The 21,220-nt window shown below is 42.4% G+C and overlaps 1 protein-coding gene across 1 annotated transcript; it reads right to left on the bottom strand.

Annotated features, from left to right (window-relative positions):
• Nucleotides 1-8,423: 8,423 nt before the first annotated feature.
• On the bottom strand, nucleotides 8,424-10,269 carry LOC122665725 (cytochrome P450 CYP736A12-like). Its single transcript, XM_043861873.1, has 2 exons — nucleotides 10,014-10,269; nucleotides 8,424-9,272 (listed from the first exon to the last, which is right to left on the bottom strand). Exons 1-2 carry the CDS (start codon nucleotides 10,245-10,247, stop codon nucleotides 8,424-8,426), a joined length of 1,083 nt encoding a protein of 360 aa, XP_043717808.1. The 5' UTR covers nucleotides 10,248-10,269.
• Between the last annotated feature and the right edge of the window lie 10,951 nt (nucleotides 10,270-21,220).

The following is a 21,220-nucleotide window of genomic DNA, read 5'->3' as shown; positions in this document are numbered from 1 at the left end:
GATTGGAGGAACTCCAATGGCTCAGTCACCCAAATATGTTTGGGAAAAGGGTTCACTCAATCTACAAAGAGCACATGAAATTGTGTAACTCTTCTTGAGCTTGCGTTACGTTTGTATTCAGGGAAAGTAATCGGGCGGCAGACTGGCTTGCAAAGTTAGCTTGTGAAACATCTGCTAATAAGACTATCCACTTTGGGGAAGGGACACCAAGGGAGCTTCGTCAAATCTTTTGGGAGGACAAAACCGGTCTTCCGGTTCTTAGAAAGTAGGTTTTCTTTTTGTTTGAATTCTCTGCTATAAGGCTTGGAGTTTTTGAGTGTTTTTGAGAGATGTTTCTCCTTTGGGTTGGGGTAAGGCGGCAATGCCCCCCCCTTGTACTTGTTTTTGTATGCTTCCATTTCAATTAATAAAATTCTAGGGACTTCCCAGGGTCCAGATAATATTCGGGATTAAAAAAAAAAAAATCTCCATAGAGCACATATAGTGTCAGTCTAAACAAATTTAACAAGTTTATTATATGTGGCAAGACCATCAATTAAACCCTCCAAAGAATTCCTTAAATCAAGGGTAAATCCTCAATTGCCACACGAGATACCATAGCTTCATTTTTCACAATATATATGCTCCCAAATTTTGTTTAATTAAAGACATTACCTCCAAATGATTAGACAGATTTCTAAATTTAGAGGAAAGAATAATAAATATTCACATTTTTTTTTTTTGCTAAAGATAAAAAAAGATTGATTTGGCAAATAGGAGAGTTACAAATTGATTTGGCAACAGCAGCAAGAAACAAAGATAACATCAAACCTACATTCTATCGACTCACCTCATAAATTAATGAACAAAGAGGCATCGATTGGCCATCTGATACACTCGTGGAACCTTGTAATCTCTAAAGCCAAGAAACCCAAGCCTAATATCAAATAGAAAGTAGAGAATGCTATGGCTCCGTTTGTTTCGACATAAAATTTTCCTTAGTAAATTTTACTTTGTAAATGTATAATTCTATATGTTGAAAATTTTTTCAATGTTTTTTTCCATCAAAAAACAAACATTGGAACACTTTTAAACATGTCAAATTTTACATATCAAATTTTTAAGTGAAAATTTTCAAATAAATTTTTCCAGGTAAAATTTTATGCTGAAACAAAGAGAGCCTATGTAACTTTACAATAAATCATCTGTTTTAAAAATGGAATAACATAACAAATACCAAAGTTGATGAGAGAACCTTTCTTAGACAACACCCTATGAACTAATAAGGTAGAGTAAGGAAAATGTCTTAAATATAATATGGATAAAGTAGGTAACAATACATTAGAGTCTCCTTACAATTAATTGGTGCAACTTACAGTCGATAAGTCGGAATTATGTGAGTCACAAAACTCAGTAGGGTACATTACTGATCATAATACCTCATGATAATATAAAATGTCATGAGTTCCTTATGTATTATAATACACATGTGGTTTTACTTACAGCCTTGTGACTTACTTAGATGTGACAACCTTATGGTACTAAAAACTACACTTAGAATAATCCAAAATATGATATTGCAAATCGTACATGTATGTGACATGGCATGAGGGAAAACAAAGCATAAATGATTGGCCAATTAAACAACCAATATGCACCAAAATTTACTTTATGTATCCAAACAACACCTTAAAAGGCCAAAATGATACTTAATGTAGCCAAACAGACCCTTATGTGGGAGTTTAATCTAATGTCTCTCAAATTGAGAGTATACTTTAACACGTTTCTGACACTGTATGGAACATTAAATTATCCTTGACTCAAATTTTATACTCCCACCGGTCCAAGATACTCTTAAGATTCAGGGTCAAAATGGTTCAAAAATGGTTTTTAAATAGCCTTCAATTGATTTAGAAAACAATCAAAACAGAAGTGCTTCTATGGAATCATGAATAGTATTCTGAAGCAAAAATATTTCTCTGAAACGTTTCCATGAATTATCTCAATCAGAAATTACTTCTATAAATAGAATCAACAAAAAAAAAATTTCTATGAATATTTCATAGCCTGAATTGAACCAAACCAGACAAAATTGAGCCAAAATCTGAACAAGGTTCATAATTATATGTCTCACTGGTCAAACCATATAACTGGTTCGGAGTACATAATTTCATCCTCCCACCAATTCGACCAGTCAATATGACAATACGATAAACATGGCATAAAACGATGATAAGCCTTTAACAAAGAAAATTAATACATGCTTATATCCATATTACACATTTTCAAATTTAATGGACTTTATAATAATAATAATAAGTCACCAAAAATCCGAATGGGCTCATTTTATTTCATTCAAAAGTCCTCTTTAGGCATGTAACAAATACAACTGAAATAAAACTAAGTGTTACCATGCATAAAACTTTCCTATCGTGCCAATTTGAAACATAACGAGGTACAAAACAAACACTAAACGTGTTCCTATTGGAACACCACAATGTACAGGCATTGTCCCATAGTGGCAATAACAAACAGTCACGAGATATACATCACATATGTCCTATTGTTACAATGTATACCATCAAAGATTCGTACTGTAATATGGAATACAAGAGTATGAAAAAAAATATTTGTACAAGGTGTTCCATCATGCCATTACTAGATCCAACAAGTAAATAATTTACTACCATAATGGCAATTACAAAATCTCATTATGTGAAAAATTGAAAACACATAAGAATTTTTCTAAGTGTTAGAAGTTATGTGTTCCCTATCGTGACAGATCAGAATAGCACAAAGTATAAACAGAATTAACCAAAAAACAGAAAATAAACTAAAAACCTTTTTATTTCTATTTCTGGTAAAAATCAAACCAAATCCATTTCTGTTTCTCTTATTTCTATTTCTGTTTATAAAACAAAAACAAAACCAAACTGATTTCTGTAACTGTTTCTGTTTTCCTCCTTTTCTTTTTTTTGTATTTTTAAGATTCTATTTTATGAATCAGAATCGAACCGGTCAAACCATGGACCAGACCCGAACCGAATGGAACCAAACAAATCGGTGGTCAACGATCAAGTGTTGACCAGTCAACTGGGTCGGGTTGGGCCAAAAAGTGGGTCAACCAACAGGGTTACCGGATCGGGTTGTCAGGTTGACCCAACCCGGGCGCACGTTAGCAGGATTCTTTATGTGCACAATAGCAAAACTCCCATTTACTTTAACTTTACCGTTTTACCTTCTTTTTTTTTTTTTCTTTTTTTTTTTGACTTTTTTTTTTTTCCTTTTTTTATTTATTTATAATAATAAAAAAAGGTGGGGGAATCTGACAGGGGAATATTCCCCCATCTTCTTCCCCACACAAAACCAGAAACAAAAAAAACAGGTTTTTTTTTAAAACAACACCCACTACCGCCCTTACCGGCGGCCAAACCAAGGAGCCTCGGCCAATAAAGAAACACCGACGAGGGACCGCCGTCTTCCGGCAACCAAAACCCCGGCCTCACATGGCCGAAAAACACAACGGTCACCATGAAATAGGTGAAAGTCCAGTAAGGGTTTCAAAACCCAAAAATTTACCATTTCCACCCCACCGACGGCCAAAACAGTAGTTCACGGTATCAAAAATGCCGACGAACAATCACAGATCTCTGGTGAAACTCCAGCAGTGATCCAAAATTCGTGCAGCCACTGATTTGCCTCAGGTGGGCGCTGCAGCCATGGTTTTGACCATGGCCGCGACCCACCATCAACCCCTTTTTTTTTTTAATTGTTGTTTGTGGCTTCCAAAACAGGCTGGGAAAACCAAAGAGTATTCGGCCAAACCTGTTCTATGAAATATTCATAGAAATTGTTTTTTTGATGATTTTATTTACATAAGTAATTTCTGGTTGAGATAATTCATGAAAACGTTTCAGAGAAATATTTTTACTTCAGAATACTATTCATGTTCCATAGAAGCATTTCTGTTTTGATTGTTTTCTAAATCAATTGAAGGCCATTTAAAAGCCATTTTTGAACCGTTGTGATCCTGAATCCTAAGAGTACCTTGGACCGATAGGAGTATAAAATTTGAGTCAAGGGTAATTTAATGTTCCATACAGTTTCAGGAACGTGTTAAAGTATACTCTCAATTTGAGAGACATTAGATTAAACTCCCACATAAGGGTCTATTTGGCTGCATTAAGTATCATTTTGATCTTTTAAGGTGTTGTTTGGATACAGAAAATAAATTTTAGTGCATATTGGTTGTTTAATTGGCCAATCATTTATGCTTTGTTTTCCCTCATGCTATGTCACATACATATACGATTTACAACATCACATTTTGGATTATTCTAAGTGTGGCTTTAAGTGCCATAAGGTTGTGACATCTAAGTAAGTCACAAGGCGGTAAGCAAAACCACATGTGTATTATAATACATAAGGAACTCTTGACATTTTGTATGGTCAAGAGGTATTTTGATCAGTGATGTACGTTTTTGGTTATTTGTGACATTTAGAAAAACACATATTTTTAATATCTGATATTTACAGTTTGCCATTGAGGGGATATTATTGCCACATGTTTCATCATTTTATATCCCATAAAGTTATTTTAGGCAATCTTATAAATATGTGAAGACATTGAAATTTTGTTTTTTGTAACTTCTGTACAAGATGAACTTGATTATGTCCACGTATAATTGAGGTTTTGGATCATTAAAGTAGTAATCTTGGGCTTATAAAGTTACAGATTAAATACTTTCATCATAGTTTTAATGAAACCTACTTGAAAAGTCTTGTAAATGGATTGATCATAAATTGTTTATGGAAGTGAATCAAAAATCATACGGTTTAAGTTTGATCTATTGAAATAATTTTTGAATTCCAGATATGACCTTATGATCATTGTGTTTGGCTTCATTTCTAGAAATCGTTTTTGTAGATTGGTTCTATATATCTTTTTTGATCTTGAAAATCATTTGTCAAGAAACATTTGTGGATTACTTTCTGTGCTTACAGTCATTATTTTGGAACCTCTACGATGTCATAATTATAAATCTATTGACTTGTTAGTCCTATTATTGTGCACTGGTATGTCTGTCATCGTATTCCACTAGGTTGAGTCGACTCAATAATTTGGCCCGTCGACTTGTTTTGGGCCAGTAGACTCGTTGTCAGTGTGGTATTTTGATTTTGATCGGTTTTGACCTTTTGATTTAAGACAGAGATTCGAACAAGGTTGATTAGTTCAAAAGTGAATAAGTTCTAGATCTTATATGAAGTTTTATTATGGTGTCATCATGGGAAGATATAATTCTATTCTACTATGTCCTACTATGGGTGATGGATGCATTACACATTGGTTTATACGCATTATACTGGTTTTTCATGAATTTTTAGCCAATTTTGATGTATTTTGACTTGCTCATCAGTGTTATACAGTCTGTGACATTTGGTTTCATCACGAGGGATTGTATGTAGCTTATTCATGATGTTGGCATCCTGTGATAGTTCTAAATGTCACAAAAAGATTAATTTAGGTGACATTTGTATAAATATATTGGCTATGTGTGTTTTATGATAAAAACAATATTGATGGAAATTATATGAAATAAAATGGGCATTCAGTAGCAATCCAAGTCTATGGGATTCATGATTTAAGTGATTATGCTTCCACTTAGTGGGCTAGTTACTTGGATTGTGAGATCATCATTGACTATTCGAATGGATTGCAGTCAAGGAAACCATATGGCGAATAATGTGCTCTTGCCACCACAGGTGAGTCATCAATTTTCGATTTCGCTTGATGGTGTTAGGGTGACGTTTTGGGCTTTGCAACTCTAGAGGTTCTTGTCTTGCCACCACAGGTGACAGAATCTTTAGAGTGGTGTTGTTGCAAGCGTCTCGCCTTGCATGTGAGAAATTCCACTACGTGTTGGGCGATCTTGCCACCACAGGTGTGACCCTAATGACGTCGGATCTTTCCCCAGTTTATGTTTTTCTACAGTTACTGAAAATAAAATTGGTATAAATCTGATTAAATAGCCCAAATTAATCAGTTTCAGTCATATTATTGGGATATAGATATGCCTTCAGTTATTGCATATTGTATGTTTTGGTAAATTCTGTGTGATCATGCTTACCAGCTTTAACTTTCCAATTATCTTCCATCAAAATCTTGAATGATTCCAATTTAGGGAATGGAACGAATTCTTTAATGTTTTCTGTGGCTATAATGAGAATGGATTTTGCCATTTTAGAGTTGACAAACCTCTCAAGCCATTGGCTGACAGCTCCATTGAAGATAAATGTGTTTATGAAAAGTAGGAGGAGTCAAATCGATTATGTCTAATAGTCATAATATACATTATAGACATGACCATCAAGAAAAGTATCATTTTGATTGAGAGTGCTAAGGAACAGAAACTTATTACAACTATAAACAGAAGATTCATTGTTCATGATGAGCTTTAAAAACACTTACATGAATTTTATGTTGTTTACACCCAGTTCTTATATGAGTGTGTTTATGAATAGATAGTATAAATTATGTCATACAAGTTGAGTTAAATGGAGATAAAATACTTGATAAGTTTTCTTGTATGGTATATTATTCAGTTATTCTTGTCTTAATTTGACAACATTTATCTAAAGATCAGTGGGAGTTAGATAATCATTTCTTGTATTTTATAGTGATGATATTCTTGTTGCAAGTAATAAAATTACCATTTTACTTGAGACAAAACAGTAGTAATCATTTTGATAAGAAGATCTTGGTGAAGCCTCTTATATTTAGGCATTAAGATTCACCGTAATAGAACTATATGTTCCTTGTCTTTGTGCATCTAATGTTGGTGGTTTAATGTAACCTCAAGAATACATATGGATTGATATTACTTATTTTATAATCTTGGAGTAGCACATTAGGTAACTGCCAAGATGACTTAAAAGATCATTTGTGGATATCTGTTTTGTGATGACAGATGGTGCTATATGTTAGGAAAATGTTTAACAGACACTGACTGCTTTTCAACATACAAACAAAGGATTTGTGGCTTATTGTGATGCCACTGTTCAGACTTTATGGTTGAGGAAGTTTTTTTTAACTCAGGAAATTTGATATTTATGCTTCCTTGCTAGGGAGAAAGTATGTGAGTCACAAAACTCAGTAGGGTACATTACTGCAGACCGTATGATTGTTGACCTTCTCACTAAGGACTTGACTCCAGAATTTCTTAAGAATATGTCAGTAATATGGAACTTGTTAGTTTTTTTAATGCTTTTTATTAGCGGGAGTCTTGCTTATGTATACTGTTGCAACTGGTTTCACATCCTTGTCTTTTGTGACATTTTATTCTTGAGAATATACATGCATCTTTGTTATGGCCATTTGTTTATGTGTATACACTTGATTAATTACCTCATAGAGAATTAATTGAGGTCATATGTGGTGTATTTATCATATTTGGTATACGAGGTTCCAGTCAATACACGCACATCCAGTTATTAAGTAAATGCATGCAGATTCTATTGTGTACACTTATTTTTTGCCTCTTTCAGATATTTGAGGCTATGTGGTGTATTTGTCTCCTATGGTATATGAGGCCTTCAGTAAATACACGCACATTTTGTTCACTAAAAGAGCCTCATTCAATCTCGAGGACATGTACTAGTATGTTGGGATATTCGGACCCAGTCCCAACGAGCTTCCTTATGTGAAGTGTTTGCGTTTGGGCGACGCTTATGGTAAATGAGACCTCCAGTATTTGTCTCATGTGGCTCATTCGGCTTCCGAGCCTGGACCAATTTGGAAATTGGCATGTTGATCATTGTATCATGCACTTTTCATACCACACTCTCATACTGCACAGCCCAAGTCAGTGAGGCCATAAGCACTTTGACGTTGTTAGGTCCCATGTCTCTTTAGATGTGATGATTTGCACTGTTGGGTATTTGTAGTTTCATTCGGACCAAGGCATCAGTTTTAAGGCATACTCCATTCAACACTATCTTTTGTGGCCACAATCAGTTTGTCTAAATCGGAGAGTCGTTTTAAAAGTTTTCAAAATCAAAACTTGTGACATTTGCAGCCCAAGTGGGAGATTGTAAGAATTTCATAAGGTGGGCTGGCATAGTCCCACTTTTATTTTATTAAAACCAGTTTAGTTGTGTTCCTGAGAGCTACCTTAATGGTATGAGTCCAGTTACTATGTGTGGACTTAAAGTATTGTTTCCTTAATGGGAAGGAAACCCTAGTTTTTATGCAGGGTTGGTCCCTGCCCTCACCACTATAAATAGTTGTCATTGGCCCATTAAGTGACTAACCTAAGAAAACCTAAAGTTGTGTGGAAGAGGGTAGACCAGACCAACAGTTCGTGTGCGACAGGGATCGTCAAGAATTCGGCTGCCACAACCACGGATCCAGGTACTCCAAGCACACCCCTGGATTTATTGTATGCTCATTGATCTCCATGAGTGTTCCGAATAATATTTCTATCAGGAATAGCAAGTAAATGACTGGTCCTTGCAACTGTTAAGCCAAACTTCTCAGTCATGTCCAAGTCATTAGGTGACATGCCACTGGGTAGCTCCCAATCAAAGCAATGTACCATTTGTGCAAGTACCAATTTAACTACAACAAGGCCCAAAGGAATGGCCGAACACCCTCTACGACCTGATCCAAATGGGATAAATTGGAAATCATGTCCCCGAATGTCAATATTATTGTCAATGAATCTTTCAGGCAAGAATTCCTCAGCATTATCTGACCATACAATCGGGTCTCGTTGAATTGCCCATGCATTTATAATGACATGAGATTTCTTGGGTATATGGTATCCGTTGATTGTTATATCTTCAATGGACTCACGAGGCACCAGCAATGGAGCAACAGGGTGAAGCCTCATGACTTCCTTCACTACCATGTCCAAGTAATTCAGCTTCACTAAATCCTCTTCTTCAACTACCCGATCCCTGCCTACTTTATCCCTCAATTCTACTTGTAGCTTTTCCAACACCTTTGGATTCCTTAACAGTTCAGAAAGGGCCCATTCAACTGTGACAGTTGATGTGTCCATTGTAGCCACAAGTATGTCTAAAATAATTGCTTTAATATTGGTTCGTTCGATCATATAGCCTTGTTCATCTGTTGCGTTTTGAGATTCCTTCATTAATTGTAACATTACATCGATGTAGTCACCCTTGTGGTTATTTTGGCGATTTTTAGCATCGTGTATGTGTTCATCAATGATTTTCTTGAAGAACTCATAAAAAACTTTGCTTATTGCCTTCATGTGATGAACCAATCCCTGGAACAATGATAATTAATGTAATTTGTTTATAGGTAAAGAACTTTTATTCAAGAAGGAAATAAAATAAATAAAAAAAACAATGAAAGAAGAGGAAACAAGGCCTCAAGTTGACCAATCCAGATCCTCTACTACCAAGCTGCCCGGCAGGACTGTGCAGCCCAAACACAATGAGGTGTGCAGTGACCGCCTTGCCTCTGCCCAAACGCCTTGGCCGAGTGGGGGTGAGGTGGTCATTGCATGCCTCACTGTATCTAGGCTGCACGGTCCTGCCGGGCAGCTCGACAGTAGAGGATCACGATCCCAAGTTAACACCTATTGAATAGGCTCTAGGGCTAGGAAACTACTTAGATAAATATGTTATGGGTGACGAGGACTATTGGAAAAAATCATTGTATTGTTGTGGCCATACAAGTGAGATTAACCACCAATTTGATATATGATTTGCCCAAGGCATTTTCCATTTATCAAATAATTTGAATGACCAAATCATCTATCAATTTGATGTTCCAACCAAGACCAACCGATAGGTAAAAAAATATTTGGTGATGTTCCTGCTACAAGACTGGCAGCCAAGGAAATAGAATAATTCATTTCCCCTTTGGGTTCATAAATGTCCCCAGTTGGCGCCCCTAATAGTAGCTATGCATCATCTTGCTGATGATGGGCTTTAAAATTATAATCTTTTAATCGAAACCAAAAAAAAAAAGTAAGTGATTCATAGAGATTAGGGAGACTTACCTGGAGGTCGAATGAGCCGAGGTAGGGAATGTAATCGGCCAGGTTGAAAGCTCCAATAAGGATAAATGCTTCTTGTACAACTGGTTTGAGGTTGAATCTATTGACCTTGCTGCCTATCAACAACCGGTAAGTCAAATCTTCTATCAGGGAACCCACCTTGGCACTCACATCAACCACTGCACCAGAGTGATCTTTGAGCGACAGAACAAAGAGACCAACTTCCTCTTTCCTCATATGCTTGAGTGAATCAACTTTTGGCAGCCCTAAGTAGCTGTATGGTGCACAATTTGTGGATGTTACGCCAATATGGACCGTATGGAGAAAAGGCAATGCCCTTGTTCCCGTATGCAATGATATGCATGACCATGTTGTAAGGTCGACTGGCAAAGACAAGATCATGAGTGTTGAGGAACAACTTGGCTACCTGAGGAGATGAAACTACCATGGTCCGCTCAAGGTCGGGCCGGATATACATGATGGGTCCATACTTCTTGGCCAATTGACGGAAGGTATGATGAGGAAGATCACCCAGCATGAGAAGATTCCCTAGAATCGGCAGCCCCCGCCAATGACTACCAAGAGAACAGCGATGGTCCAAGGCGACATTAGAGATGGGCGGGAAGGAACAAATAGGCCAGGATTAATGTTCATCGCACATAATCTCTGTTCTTTTTTTTTGGTGAGACATATGATCTCTCTTCTTCACTTCATAATATATTACACTTTAGAACTAGTGGCGGTGAATATAAAAATAGAGAAAAAGGTTGTACGGGCATGGGGCGTGGAGCATGCAACATTATATAAAAACAATTTAGCTAAACACACGTCAAATGAGGATAAAATATTCTAAACATCCACGGGCTAGATGATGGGCTAGCTCAAATCTCGTCCTAAAGACCATGCGTCTGCGTCCCAAGGGATCCACAATGTGTAATGCGTTTCAACTCGGGTCACTGGTGGACAATCTCCTTCTCACACATCTTAATTTTAATGTCGATCAATGGGCCAATGCTTGAACACCCATAATCGATAATTTCCTAAATAGGGTTTCAAATGATCCAAATTAGGGAAGGGGATCAACATGAGAACTGTTTTATCAGTATCGAAATGAAAAATCCTGAAACAAGCCAAAGCCTCATCGGTTTTAAGAATTGATGTCAGGATCATATGAAATCCTATGTTCTTGTTATGCTGAATTTCCTACAAACGGTGCAGTATGGTCGAATCTATATCAAGACACTGACCGAGCGTGGCTATTTAGGGCTCTACTCGTGCCCCGGTAATCCGAGGACTTCTCAGGGATAGCAGAACAAACAGGTGACCCAAATACTGGGAGAGAATTGCACTTGAATTACTTAACGTGAACAATCTATAGTGCAATTCAAAAGGGTGCATAAAACAAAAGAAAAAACCTTAGGTTCACACCATCTTAAAAGTAAAGGAAAGCAAAAAATACAGGAAAAGGAAAGATAGATAATTTTCAGGTTTGTTGTGAGTTTGATCGATGCATCTCTCTACGCCTCCTGTTTATTTATAGTGAGTGTAACCATCGGGGACGGTTCCTTTGATTATCGGCCATAGTCTGGCCACGTTCAGACCACCACTCCTTCCCATCGTAAACTGCAAAGAAACTTCCTGCAATGATAACTGCCTTCCATCCTGACCGATGAAATGATCCTTGACCAAAGATAACAGAACACGATCGGTCACTCTCCTGGCCGAGCTACCCTTCTACCAAGGACTTCCTCGACCATGATGGGGTGAGTGCAAACTGGGTGTAAACAATGCCCCCCACGAGTTGGGAGGTTGATTAAGGGAGCCCTTGGAACTCGTGCCTGTCCTAGTTTTGCTCAAAATATCTTCTGACTTGCCGTAATGTGACGTGATTGCAGCTGCTGAAGAGTCACCCACTATGGACACGTGGTCCAATACCATTCCGGCGCTCGTGCCTTTTGGGTTATCCTCTCCGTTTCCCAAGGTTGCCATAATTCCTCTTTGAGTTTCAAAAAGGGCGAGAGTCCTTCTTAAACCCCCAACTCTACCTGATTATGTGACAACCTTTCATCTCCACTTCCCCTTCTCCACAATACCTTCCAACCCGTTTGCTCTGCAACTCCAGGCAAAATGGCTACTGACAAAGAAGAAGACGTCGACACCTGGACCGCCACCGAGAAGCTCGAAGACAAGCATGCCCACTTACACCCTGCCATGAATCTTAAGGTGCTCATCCCCCAATTAGGTCACTTTGCGCTTGGTCCCACCTTCGAAGACCCTTCTGCCACCCAGTCCCTTAAGGACTTGCCTGCCCATCCCGCCGAACACCTTCTATTTCGCAAAGACATTCCAAACTTTAAGTACAAGCCTGGGGCCATAAAGCGGCATTGGGCTGGCCATTACCCCGAGTGGGACGAGTGGGTAAGGAGGATGTCCACTGCCAAGGCGGGAGAATGGAAGAGGCTGGGCATCTACGATGTCATCCAGATGTCCATCATATCCTATCCTTGCGATGTTGATTTTCTCCATGCTGCCCTTCATTTTTGGTCTCGCTCGACAAACTATTTTCATTTCAGCGTTGAGATGATGGGACCAACCCTTCTTGACATTGGAGCACTCCTAGGCATGAAATCAACTGGCAAAGAGATCAATGGTAGCTTCGATTGTTCCTGGATTGGTTGGGACCTGAATCTTACAAGGAATGCCAGCTACACCTCCTACTTGTCTTATTACCAAAAGCAAAGTGGTCCGGTGAGCAAACAAGAATACGTTACTTTTCTGTTGTCCTGGATCTGTCACTGCCTAATCTATATTCGGGTTGACAAGATCACAAAAGCGTATCTCGGCCTTGCCAATGCTTTGGCTGCTGGCCGTCCTGTCAATCTTGCAGCATTTGTCCTCTCCTCATTGTATAGGGGTTGTAACGACCTGGTTGAATCCAGCTTCGCCTATGGCAGGGGCCCTTTCTGGGTCTTACAACTGTGGCTGAGTGCCTACCTTCCTGAATCCAGTTCTCCCCTCTTTGCTTCTAAATTCCCGGCCATGGGCTTCAAGTTACTTCGGCCACTGCCGCTACACTCAACTGCTGAGTGTTTTGATTTCTTTTTTCGTCTCCAGGATGTCCGGCCCTCGGCCGCTTTTACTCCATTTCATTCTTTGAATAGTTTACCCGACTAGCTCAATGATGCAATTGCTAACCCAGCCACCTATGGAGAGCTTTGGGGCTCTTATCTGACCTGCCGAGACCTCCATTACGGGATGTTTCTCGAGCACACCAAGTACAACATGTGCAGCTCAGAGCCCTACAATCCACAATTCCTAGCCCGCCAGTTCGGCCTTATGCAGGCCATTCCAGTCCCTTTCTTTTTCTCTGTCTTGACTGGTGGTCCTAAACGAGAACTCTTAAAGACGTACAATGAGATTGCTGAAGTATCTATGTTGAGTAGCTTAGCTCTTTCAGCCTTCCAACTGCGTTACTTCTCTCCTTTACCCGCAACCATTGAGAGCTTTGACTATCATCGGTTAAGTGAGGATGAAGCTGACACCTGGGAGGATAGGCAATCTTCCACGTCTAGCCAGCTTGGCTCAAAGGGTTTGAAATTGCCGCTGTCGTCAAAGAAATGAGCGGCAACCAGTGAAGGTAATGCATCTGATAGTTAAATTTCAGTTTGATTGCTTTCTCTTTGACCTTGCTAACTCTGACCGGCCTCCTATAGATGTAATGATAGTTGACTCCGCGAGTGAAGAAGAAGAAGCAAGAAAGGAAACAGAAAAAATGAAAGGAAAGAAGCCGTAAATCTCCATACAGGTACACCAAGAAAAGGCCCAAAATAAGAAGGCTGAGAGTGAAGGCACCAGCGATAGTGAAGATCGTGCCCCTTTAAAGATCGTGATGACTCGTTGATCACAGCTCAGGCCTGCCCCCTGGCCGAGCCAATCAAGTGTGAAGAAGAAACACAGCGAAGGGACCGGCAAAGCCTCATCGTCTAGGGTCTCTCGGTCAGGCTCGAGCAAATCCACCTCCTCCACTCTTAAGTCTAGCACCCCCAAGGATCCTACCGTACCAGTTATTCCTCTTTCCACTCCATCAAAGCTAGATTCAAGCTTCGCATCCCTCGTAAAATCAATCTCGGAGAAAGGCCAGCTCGCATCGCGAGAACTCTCATTTCCAGCCACTTCCTATGCATCTCCAGCCAAGGTAGATTCTTGTGTTTCCCTTTTTTTTCAGGGAATGTTAAGGAAGAAAGCCCTCTGAAATTGGACCTACAGCCATCAAGCACGACTGTTGTTGCCCCTGAGGCCGTTACTCCCTTGGCCATAGCAGCGCCAAGCCCAAGCAAGCACATTGAAGAAGCACCTGTGGTTCTGCAAATAGCCCCAACTCCTGAGAAGCAATCAATCGCCTTGCCCCCCCATCTAAGAAGGGGAAACAGAAGGCCAGGCCACGCCGTCCTCGGGGCTCGCCCCGCAGGTATGTCGATTGTCCTTCCCTTCTACTCAGCAGCGTGAATGGGGACCTTGCTGACCTATAAACTTCCTTACAGGGAGAAGAAAAAGAAGATCTTGTCGTTCTACTACTGGACTCCTTGGATGACTCTTGCCACTGGCTCTCCCTTTGTTCCAGTCATCGAAGAGGTCAAACTAACACCACCGGGGACCCCTGAGGTGGCTGCGGCTTGGCAGACTATGGGTGAGAATAGCCTTCTGACCGTGGAACAGATTCTTACTTGCAACAAGGCCAAACCCATGATTATCGCACTGCAAACAATCATTGCCAGTCCCAGCTCTACCCATGAACAGTCTACGACAGCCCTTAGTTACACAGAGCTCCTCCGCCTGATAGCTCACAGCTAGCCCCCAACGTTTTAGTCGCTATAGAATGAACGAGATAATTCAGTGCTGAAGGCCGAGAAGAAAGTTCTGCTTATGACCCTCTCGACCAAGCTGCGAGGGTACCAACAGGAAGAAATCAAACTTAAGGATGAGCTAGCCAAGCTGGAGCGCCATATGAAAGCCGTTTCTGAGAGGCTGGAGAAAGTCAAAATTGCTTTAACCGTTGGGGTTTCCTCTATGACCACTGAAATAGAAGCGTATCGTATTATCTTGTCAACAGAGGAGAAACTTTCCCGCCAGGTTGTAATTTCACGGTCGGAGATCAAAAGGGTTAAAAGTCTGCTGGCGTAAGATCGTGAAGAATTAGAGGGCAAAGCCCAATCTGTCTGATGTCGTTGGACACTCTCTCACTTTCCTGGCCGATCCCTGGTGATCTGGCCCTTGTTACGTGGTATTTTGTAATGGCCGAGGTGTGTCGGCCTTGATAATCTCTTTTTTTCTCTGTGTGGCCGACGAACGGCCTTTGTCATTTTGTAACCTCCCACATTGTTGGGTGGAACTCTTTTAAGTACTTGTCGTTCAATGGCCTTAACTGCACCTGTCCGTCAACTGTTATAAGGCAATAAGGGCCACCTTTTAGGACCTGATGCACTACGAACGGTCCCTCCCGGTGGGTAACCATTTCCCAAACTTTGGGTCCTTGTTCCCAATCGGTAACACCGCTTTTAATACTAGGTCAGACTCAGCAAACTTTTTAGACCTGACCATTTTATTATAGGCCTTAGCCACCTTTGCCTTCTGGGCCTGTACTCGGTCAAGGGCCAAGAGGCGTTCTTCGTCCAGATCATCGAGTTCGGCCATCATGGAATCCTTGTACTGACTTGGGGACATCTTGTAATGCTTTGCCACCTGTAGAGACTTCACAGTCACTTCCATAGGCAAAATTGCATCATGATCGAAGGTCAGTGCATAAGGGGTCATCCTTATCGCCGTCCTCTTTGAAGACCTGAAAGCCCATAGCACCTCTGACAGTAACTCCACCCAAGATCTTGGGTTATCATCAATAACCTTGGATAAATTTACCTTAATGACCTTGTTACTTGCCTCTGCTTGACCGTTACCCTGTGCATAGTAGGGTGTTGAGAAGATAACTGTTATGCCATACTCCCGTGCGAACTGAGACACCTCGCCTCTAGAGAAAACTGACCCATTGTCATAGGTGAGGGTCTCAGGAAGGCCAAAATGATGTATTAATTCACGCTTTACAAACTTAATCACATCGATCTGGCTGACCGACTACATCGGCATAGCTTCCACCCATTTGGTGAAGTAATCGATGGCCACGATAAAAAACATATGCCCTTGGCTCGATGGGGGAGTTACCTTCCCAATCAAATCAAGGGCCCATCCCCTGAACAGCCACGGGTTGACGATGGGATGCAGCTGAGTTGCCAAAATATGCTGCATGGGTGCATGCCTTTGGCACGCCTGGCACCCCTTTGCATACTTGATGCAGTCCTGCAAAATGGTTGGCTAGTAATAGCCATGGCGCCTTGGCAACCATCTCATCTTGATGTCGGCCTGATGAGACCCACAAATCCTTTCATGGACCTCAGCCATCACAATCATTGACTCATTCAATCCCAACCACTCCATCATGAGATCATCCTATCCATGGTTATACAACTCATCACCCAGTAGAAGATAGTTCAACGCACGATACCTTGTCTCCCAGTCAACTCTGACATTTGGGTTTTGAAGATAATAGATGATCGGGGACCTCTAATCAGGCCGGACTTCGTCCAGGTTCCCCCCTCAAACGCTCCCTCTTCCAGGATGGATGACAAGGCTTTCTTCTGAATAAAAAATAACCTCTCAACCTGTCCCTTTGAGAACGAGGCGCTCGATGTAGCTTGGGCAAGACCATTTGCCACACTATTTTCTGACCGGGGAACATGCTTGATCGAGCTGTCATCAAACTTACCCAAGCAGTGCTGGGTGAGCGTCAGAAATGGGAGCAAGGCCTGGCTCTCACAGCGGTATTCCTTGGCCAGATGCTTGATGACCAATTGAGAATCACCTACGACTTCCACATTCCTGGCCCCAAGTGCACTGAGGGTTTTTAGACCGATTATCAAGGCCTCTCGTACTCAGCTTGGTTGTTTATGCATGGGAAGCACAACTGGAAAGCAAGGTGGGTTTCGACGTCGATCGAGGACACCAACACTATTCCTGTACCTACTAAGGCACAAGTCTTGGACCCATCAAAAACCAATTTCCAGGCTGTCAGTGCAACGGCATTTACCTCCTCACTCGCGTCTGGTTCTCCCAACTCCAAAGGAGGATGCATAGCCAAAAAGTCAGCTAACGCCTGGCCTTTGACCAACTTCTGCGGCACATACTAGAGCAAGAACTCGGTCAAGGAAATCATCCACTTTCCAATCCGGCCTCTAATAATTGGCTTGGAGAGCATATACTTGATGACATCTTTTTGGCAAAGAACAAGCACCGTTGTGGGCAGCAAGTAATACCTGAGTTTGGTACAAGCGACGTACAATGCCAAATAAAGCTTCTCATTAGGCACATACTTTCTTTCCACCTCGGTCAAGGCATGACTTAAATAATAAACAACCTGCTCAAAGCCAAGCACAATGTCCTGGCAAGGAGGCTGTCGATCGATTCCTCTAAAGGTGAAACATACAGTTTAAGTGGCACTCCCTTCCGTGGTGGCATCAGCACTGGGGGTTCGATCAGATAGCACTTTAACTCCTCAAAGGCCTGTTGCTACTCAATTCCCCAACGAAATTCATCAATTGATCGAAGCCGAAGTAATAGAGAAAAGGCCCTCACTCGGCCAGCGGAGTTGGAGATAAACCTCCTAAGGAAGTTGACTTGTCCTAAAAACTTCTGTAGCTCTTTCTTATTCCTAGGGGCCGGTGCCTGCAGGATCGCCTTGGTCTTGTTCTTATCGACCTCAATCCCCTTATGATGCACCAAGAACCCAAGGAAGTTTCCTGTTGATACCCCGAAGGCACACTTAAGGGGGTTCATCTTGAGACCGTGGCGCCTCATCGGCTCAAAGGATCTCCGAAGATGCTCAAGGTGCTCCTCCTGGCTCATGGGCTTGACCACAACGTCATCGATATACACCTCCAGAAAGTGGCCAATCATGTCATGAAATATGAGGTTCATTCCCCTGTGATATGTGGCCCCAGCATTCTTCAGGCCGAAAGGCATCACAACCCACTCAAATGTCCCAATGGCCCCCGGGCACCTAAAAGCCATTTTGGATACATCCTCCTTGGCAATAAATATCTGATTGTACCCTAAGTGCCCGTCCATGAAGGACAAGATCTGGTGTTTTACGGCCTAATCAATAAGTATATCGGCCATTGGCATTGGGTACTCGTCCTTTGGGGTCGCGGCATTCAGGTCTCGAAAGTCGATACAAACTCTCAACTTTTCGTTCTTCTTAAGGATGGGTACGACATTTGCCAACCACTGAACATAGCGGGTTGGTCGGATGAACCCTGCCTTAAGAAGTCTCTCAATTTCATCCTTAATCTTTGCCATAACCTCAGGCGCCATGCGCCTTGGGAGTTGTTTGACCAGTTTACATCCTTCCAGGATAGGTAAATGGTGCTCAACAATCTTCCGGTCTAAACCAGGCAATTCAGTATAGTCCCAAACAAAACAATCTTTATATTCCATCAACAAGTTTACAATAGATGCCCGAAACCTCGGGGAAAGTAAGCCGCTAATAAATATTGGCCTTTTGATGCCCCCAGAGCCCAGATCGATCTCTTCGAGTGGGTCTTGAACCTTGGCCAATATTTCTTCCATCTTGGGGGGCGCCGATTGGAGATGCTTCAGCTCCAACCCTCGGCCTGACTCTTCGCTGTGGACAAAGGGCTCGGTCATGTGGGCCCGCGCTAACTCCAACCGTTGTTCCAGGCTATAACGGCCCAACTTCTTTATTATATCGGCCACAACGCCTTCCTTCTTAGGCCTTCTATCCATCAATCCTAGCCTTGCTCAGTGTAGGCCCGTCCACACCTGACAGCCTAAAGAGTCCAGAGAGAGCGAGACTCAGCTGCTCAGCATCCTTAGCCACCGTGGAGGCTGTAGCCATCGTTGTTGGCCTCCCATCCTCATCCTATGCAACGAACATGATAGGGGTGATTTCTCCATCGTAGAGCCTTGCCTCCGCATGATTTGCATTGACCAGGAAAGGCCTGTTGTCAACACTAACCCACTCGATCTTTCCTTTGTCGTTCCAGAAAACCAACAACTGGTGGAGAGACGATGGGATACAACTGTTGGCGTGGATCCAATCTCGTCCCAGTAGAGCGTTATAATTGGCATCGGCATCCATCACGAAGAAGGTGGTCAATGACTCCTTGCCCCCAATCCTGACATCGATCGGGGTTATCCCTTTGGGTTTGGAAGCCCCGCCGAGGAAGTTGGTGATCGAGACGTCTGCTGACAGGAGCTCGACCTCATTGTAGCCCAGGCGCTTCATCCTTCTCGAGGGGAGAATGTTGACCGTAGCTCCGTTGTCAACCAAAACTCGAGGCACAGATTTCCCATCCAACTGGACGTTGATGTACAAAGGCTTCAGATGCTGTGTCATCTCCTTGCTAGGCTTCTCAAAACTCATGCTCGACTGGGAAGGCTGCTGCACTCTAGATGCTACTCCTGCATCGGTCACTTCAATCGACAACTAGCCATGAGGGACAGGGTCCTTAGCCATGCTTTCAGGGTCATCACCTATGATCATAGGGCTGCCGTCTTCCTCCTTGAATTCTTCATCTACCACGTCCACGAACTCGTAGTTCGACTGGTATACTTGTGGCAACACATAGACCATGTTGGCTAAGGCCCTAAATGGAACTGGCGGCTTTACCGGCATCGGGATCGTGCCAACCATCATGGTCTGGATATACCGTTGGAGCTCAGAATCATCAGTGTACTCCTGCTCCAAATAATTGGAGGTTCCTTTCTCAGAGGAAGATGGCTCAGACTCATCCAAGCCTTCTTCTTCTCTTGCTGAGGCAAGATACCCTAGGGCCGGCTGCTGATCCACTTCGAAGCTCACTTCAGATTCTTTACCACCAGCTGTAGGCTCTGTCTCGGTCAGTACCTTCTCCTTCCCCTTTGACAGAGGCTTGACCGTCTGTTGGCTACTTTCTCTGCAAGCCTCCGGCTGACTTACGGAAAGGGAGACGTCACCTTGGTCACCCCTCTCCCTTGGGAGCCTGCATACCTGTTGCCTACGTTCCCTGCTGACCAGGGGCGTATTCTCGCAGCCTTGAAGTGGATCAAGTTGACGATGCACTGCGGTTTCCCGCCTCTACCGCCTGCATTTCTGGGTTTTGGTCATTCTCCTCTCCTGGTCGAAAGGGAATTTTGGATGCCTTGCCACATTCCACTGATAATCCCTCTCGGCCTTCGACCGGGGAATCACCATCCTGGGTGGATAAGGCACGGAGTAGCTTCCCGATAGCTCGTCCTGTACTCCCCGCTCTGGTATGGAGACGACTGACTACAGCAGAGTCGGTGCCAGTGCTGAAGGCCTTGTAAGCCGATCTTTTGCCAATGGTCTCCGCCGCAGCCTTCTTTCTGGTCTACCGGCCGTTTGTCGACCAAAATTCTCCTCAAACCATCTTCCTGCCGTTGGCTCTAGTTGTCTTAGTAGTCACTTGACCGTCCATGATCGTAGGCAGTGGCTGGGAGTCTTGACCTGACCTCTCCACTAGCTCTCGTGGGCCGTGCAACCTTCGTCTCCCTGTCTTCAGGTTGGTTGTCCCACAGTGGAGCACTCGATTCCCCCTGGGGCTTGTTCTCATACAATTTCTTACAATACACACAAACCCTCCACTGGAAACGCTGGCCGGGTAGTGGCTCAATAGCTTCTGGGTTGACACCTTTTTTCTTCTCCTCAGATAGATGCTGGAGGTGCTTCAACGTGACTAATGGCTCTTTCCTCTTGAGCAAGCACAACTTTGACAAGTCAGTGTCTACCGTATTGACTGGTGGGAACGGATTCTTGTCAACCAACATAATGCCTTTTCCTTTGTCAGGGAACTTCAAATGCCCATCATTAATAGCTTTCTGCAATGCCATGCGCAAAACAATACAACCATTAGTATTATGAGTGAGGGAGTTGTGCCACTTACAATACCTTTTCCCTTTAATCTCCTTGGCCAAAGGTATCTGATGCCCCTCCGACAACTTAATCTATTTGTCCTTCAGAAGGTGGTCAAAAATTGACTCGGCCTTGGATATATCATAGGAATACCGAGCCCTACTGTCAAGGTTCCTAGACGAAGGCAGCTTTGGCTTCAGGCTTATCCTGGCGCGCTCGGCCATGGGAGATA

The sequence above is a fragment of the Telopea speciosissima genome, chromosome 6 (genome assembly GCF_018873765.1).
Source record: "Telopea speciosissima isolate NSW1024214 ecotype Mountain lineage chromosome 6, Tspe_v1, whole genome shotgun sequence".
NCBI classification, from domain to species: domain Eukaryota; kingdom Viridiplantae; phylum Streptophyta; class Magnoliopsida; order Proteales; family Proteaceae; genus Telopea; species Telopea speciosissima.
Note: the sequence above shows the minus strand (reverse complement) of the source record. Positions and strands in the feature narration are given on the sequence as shown.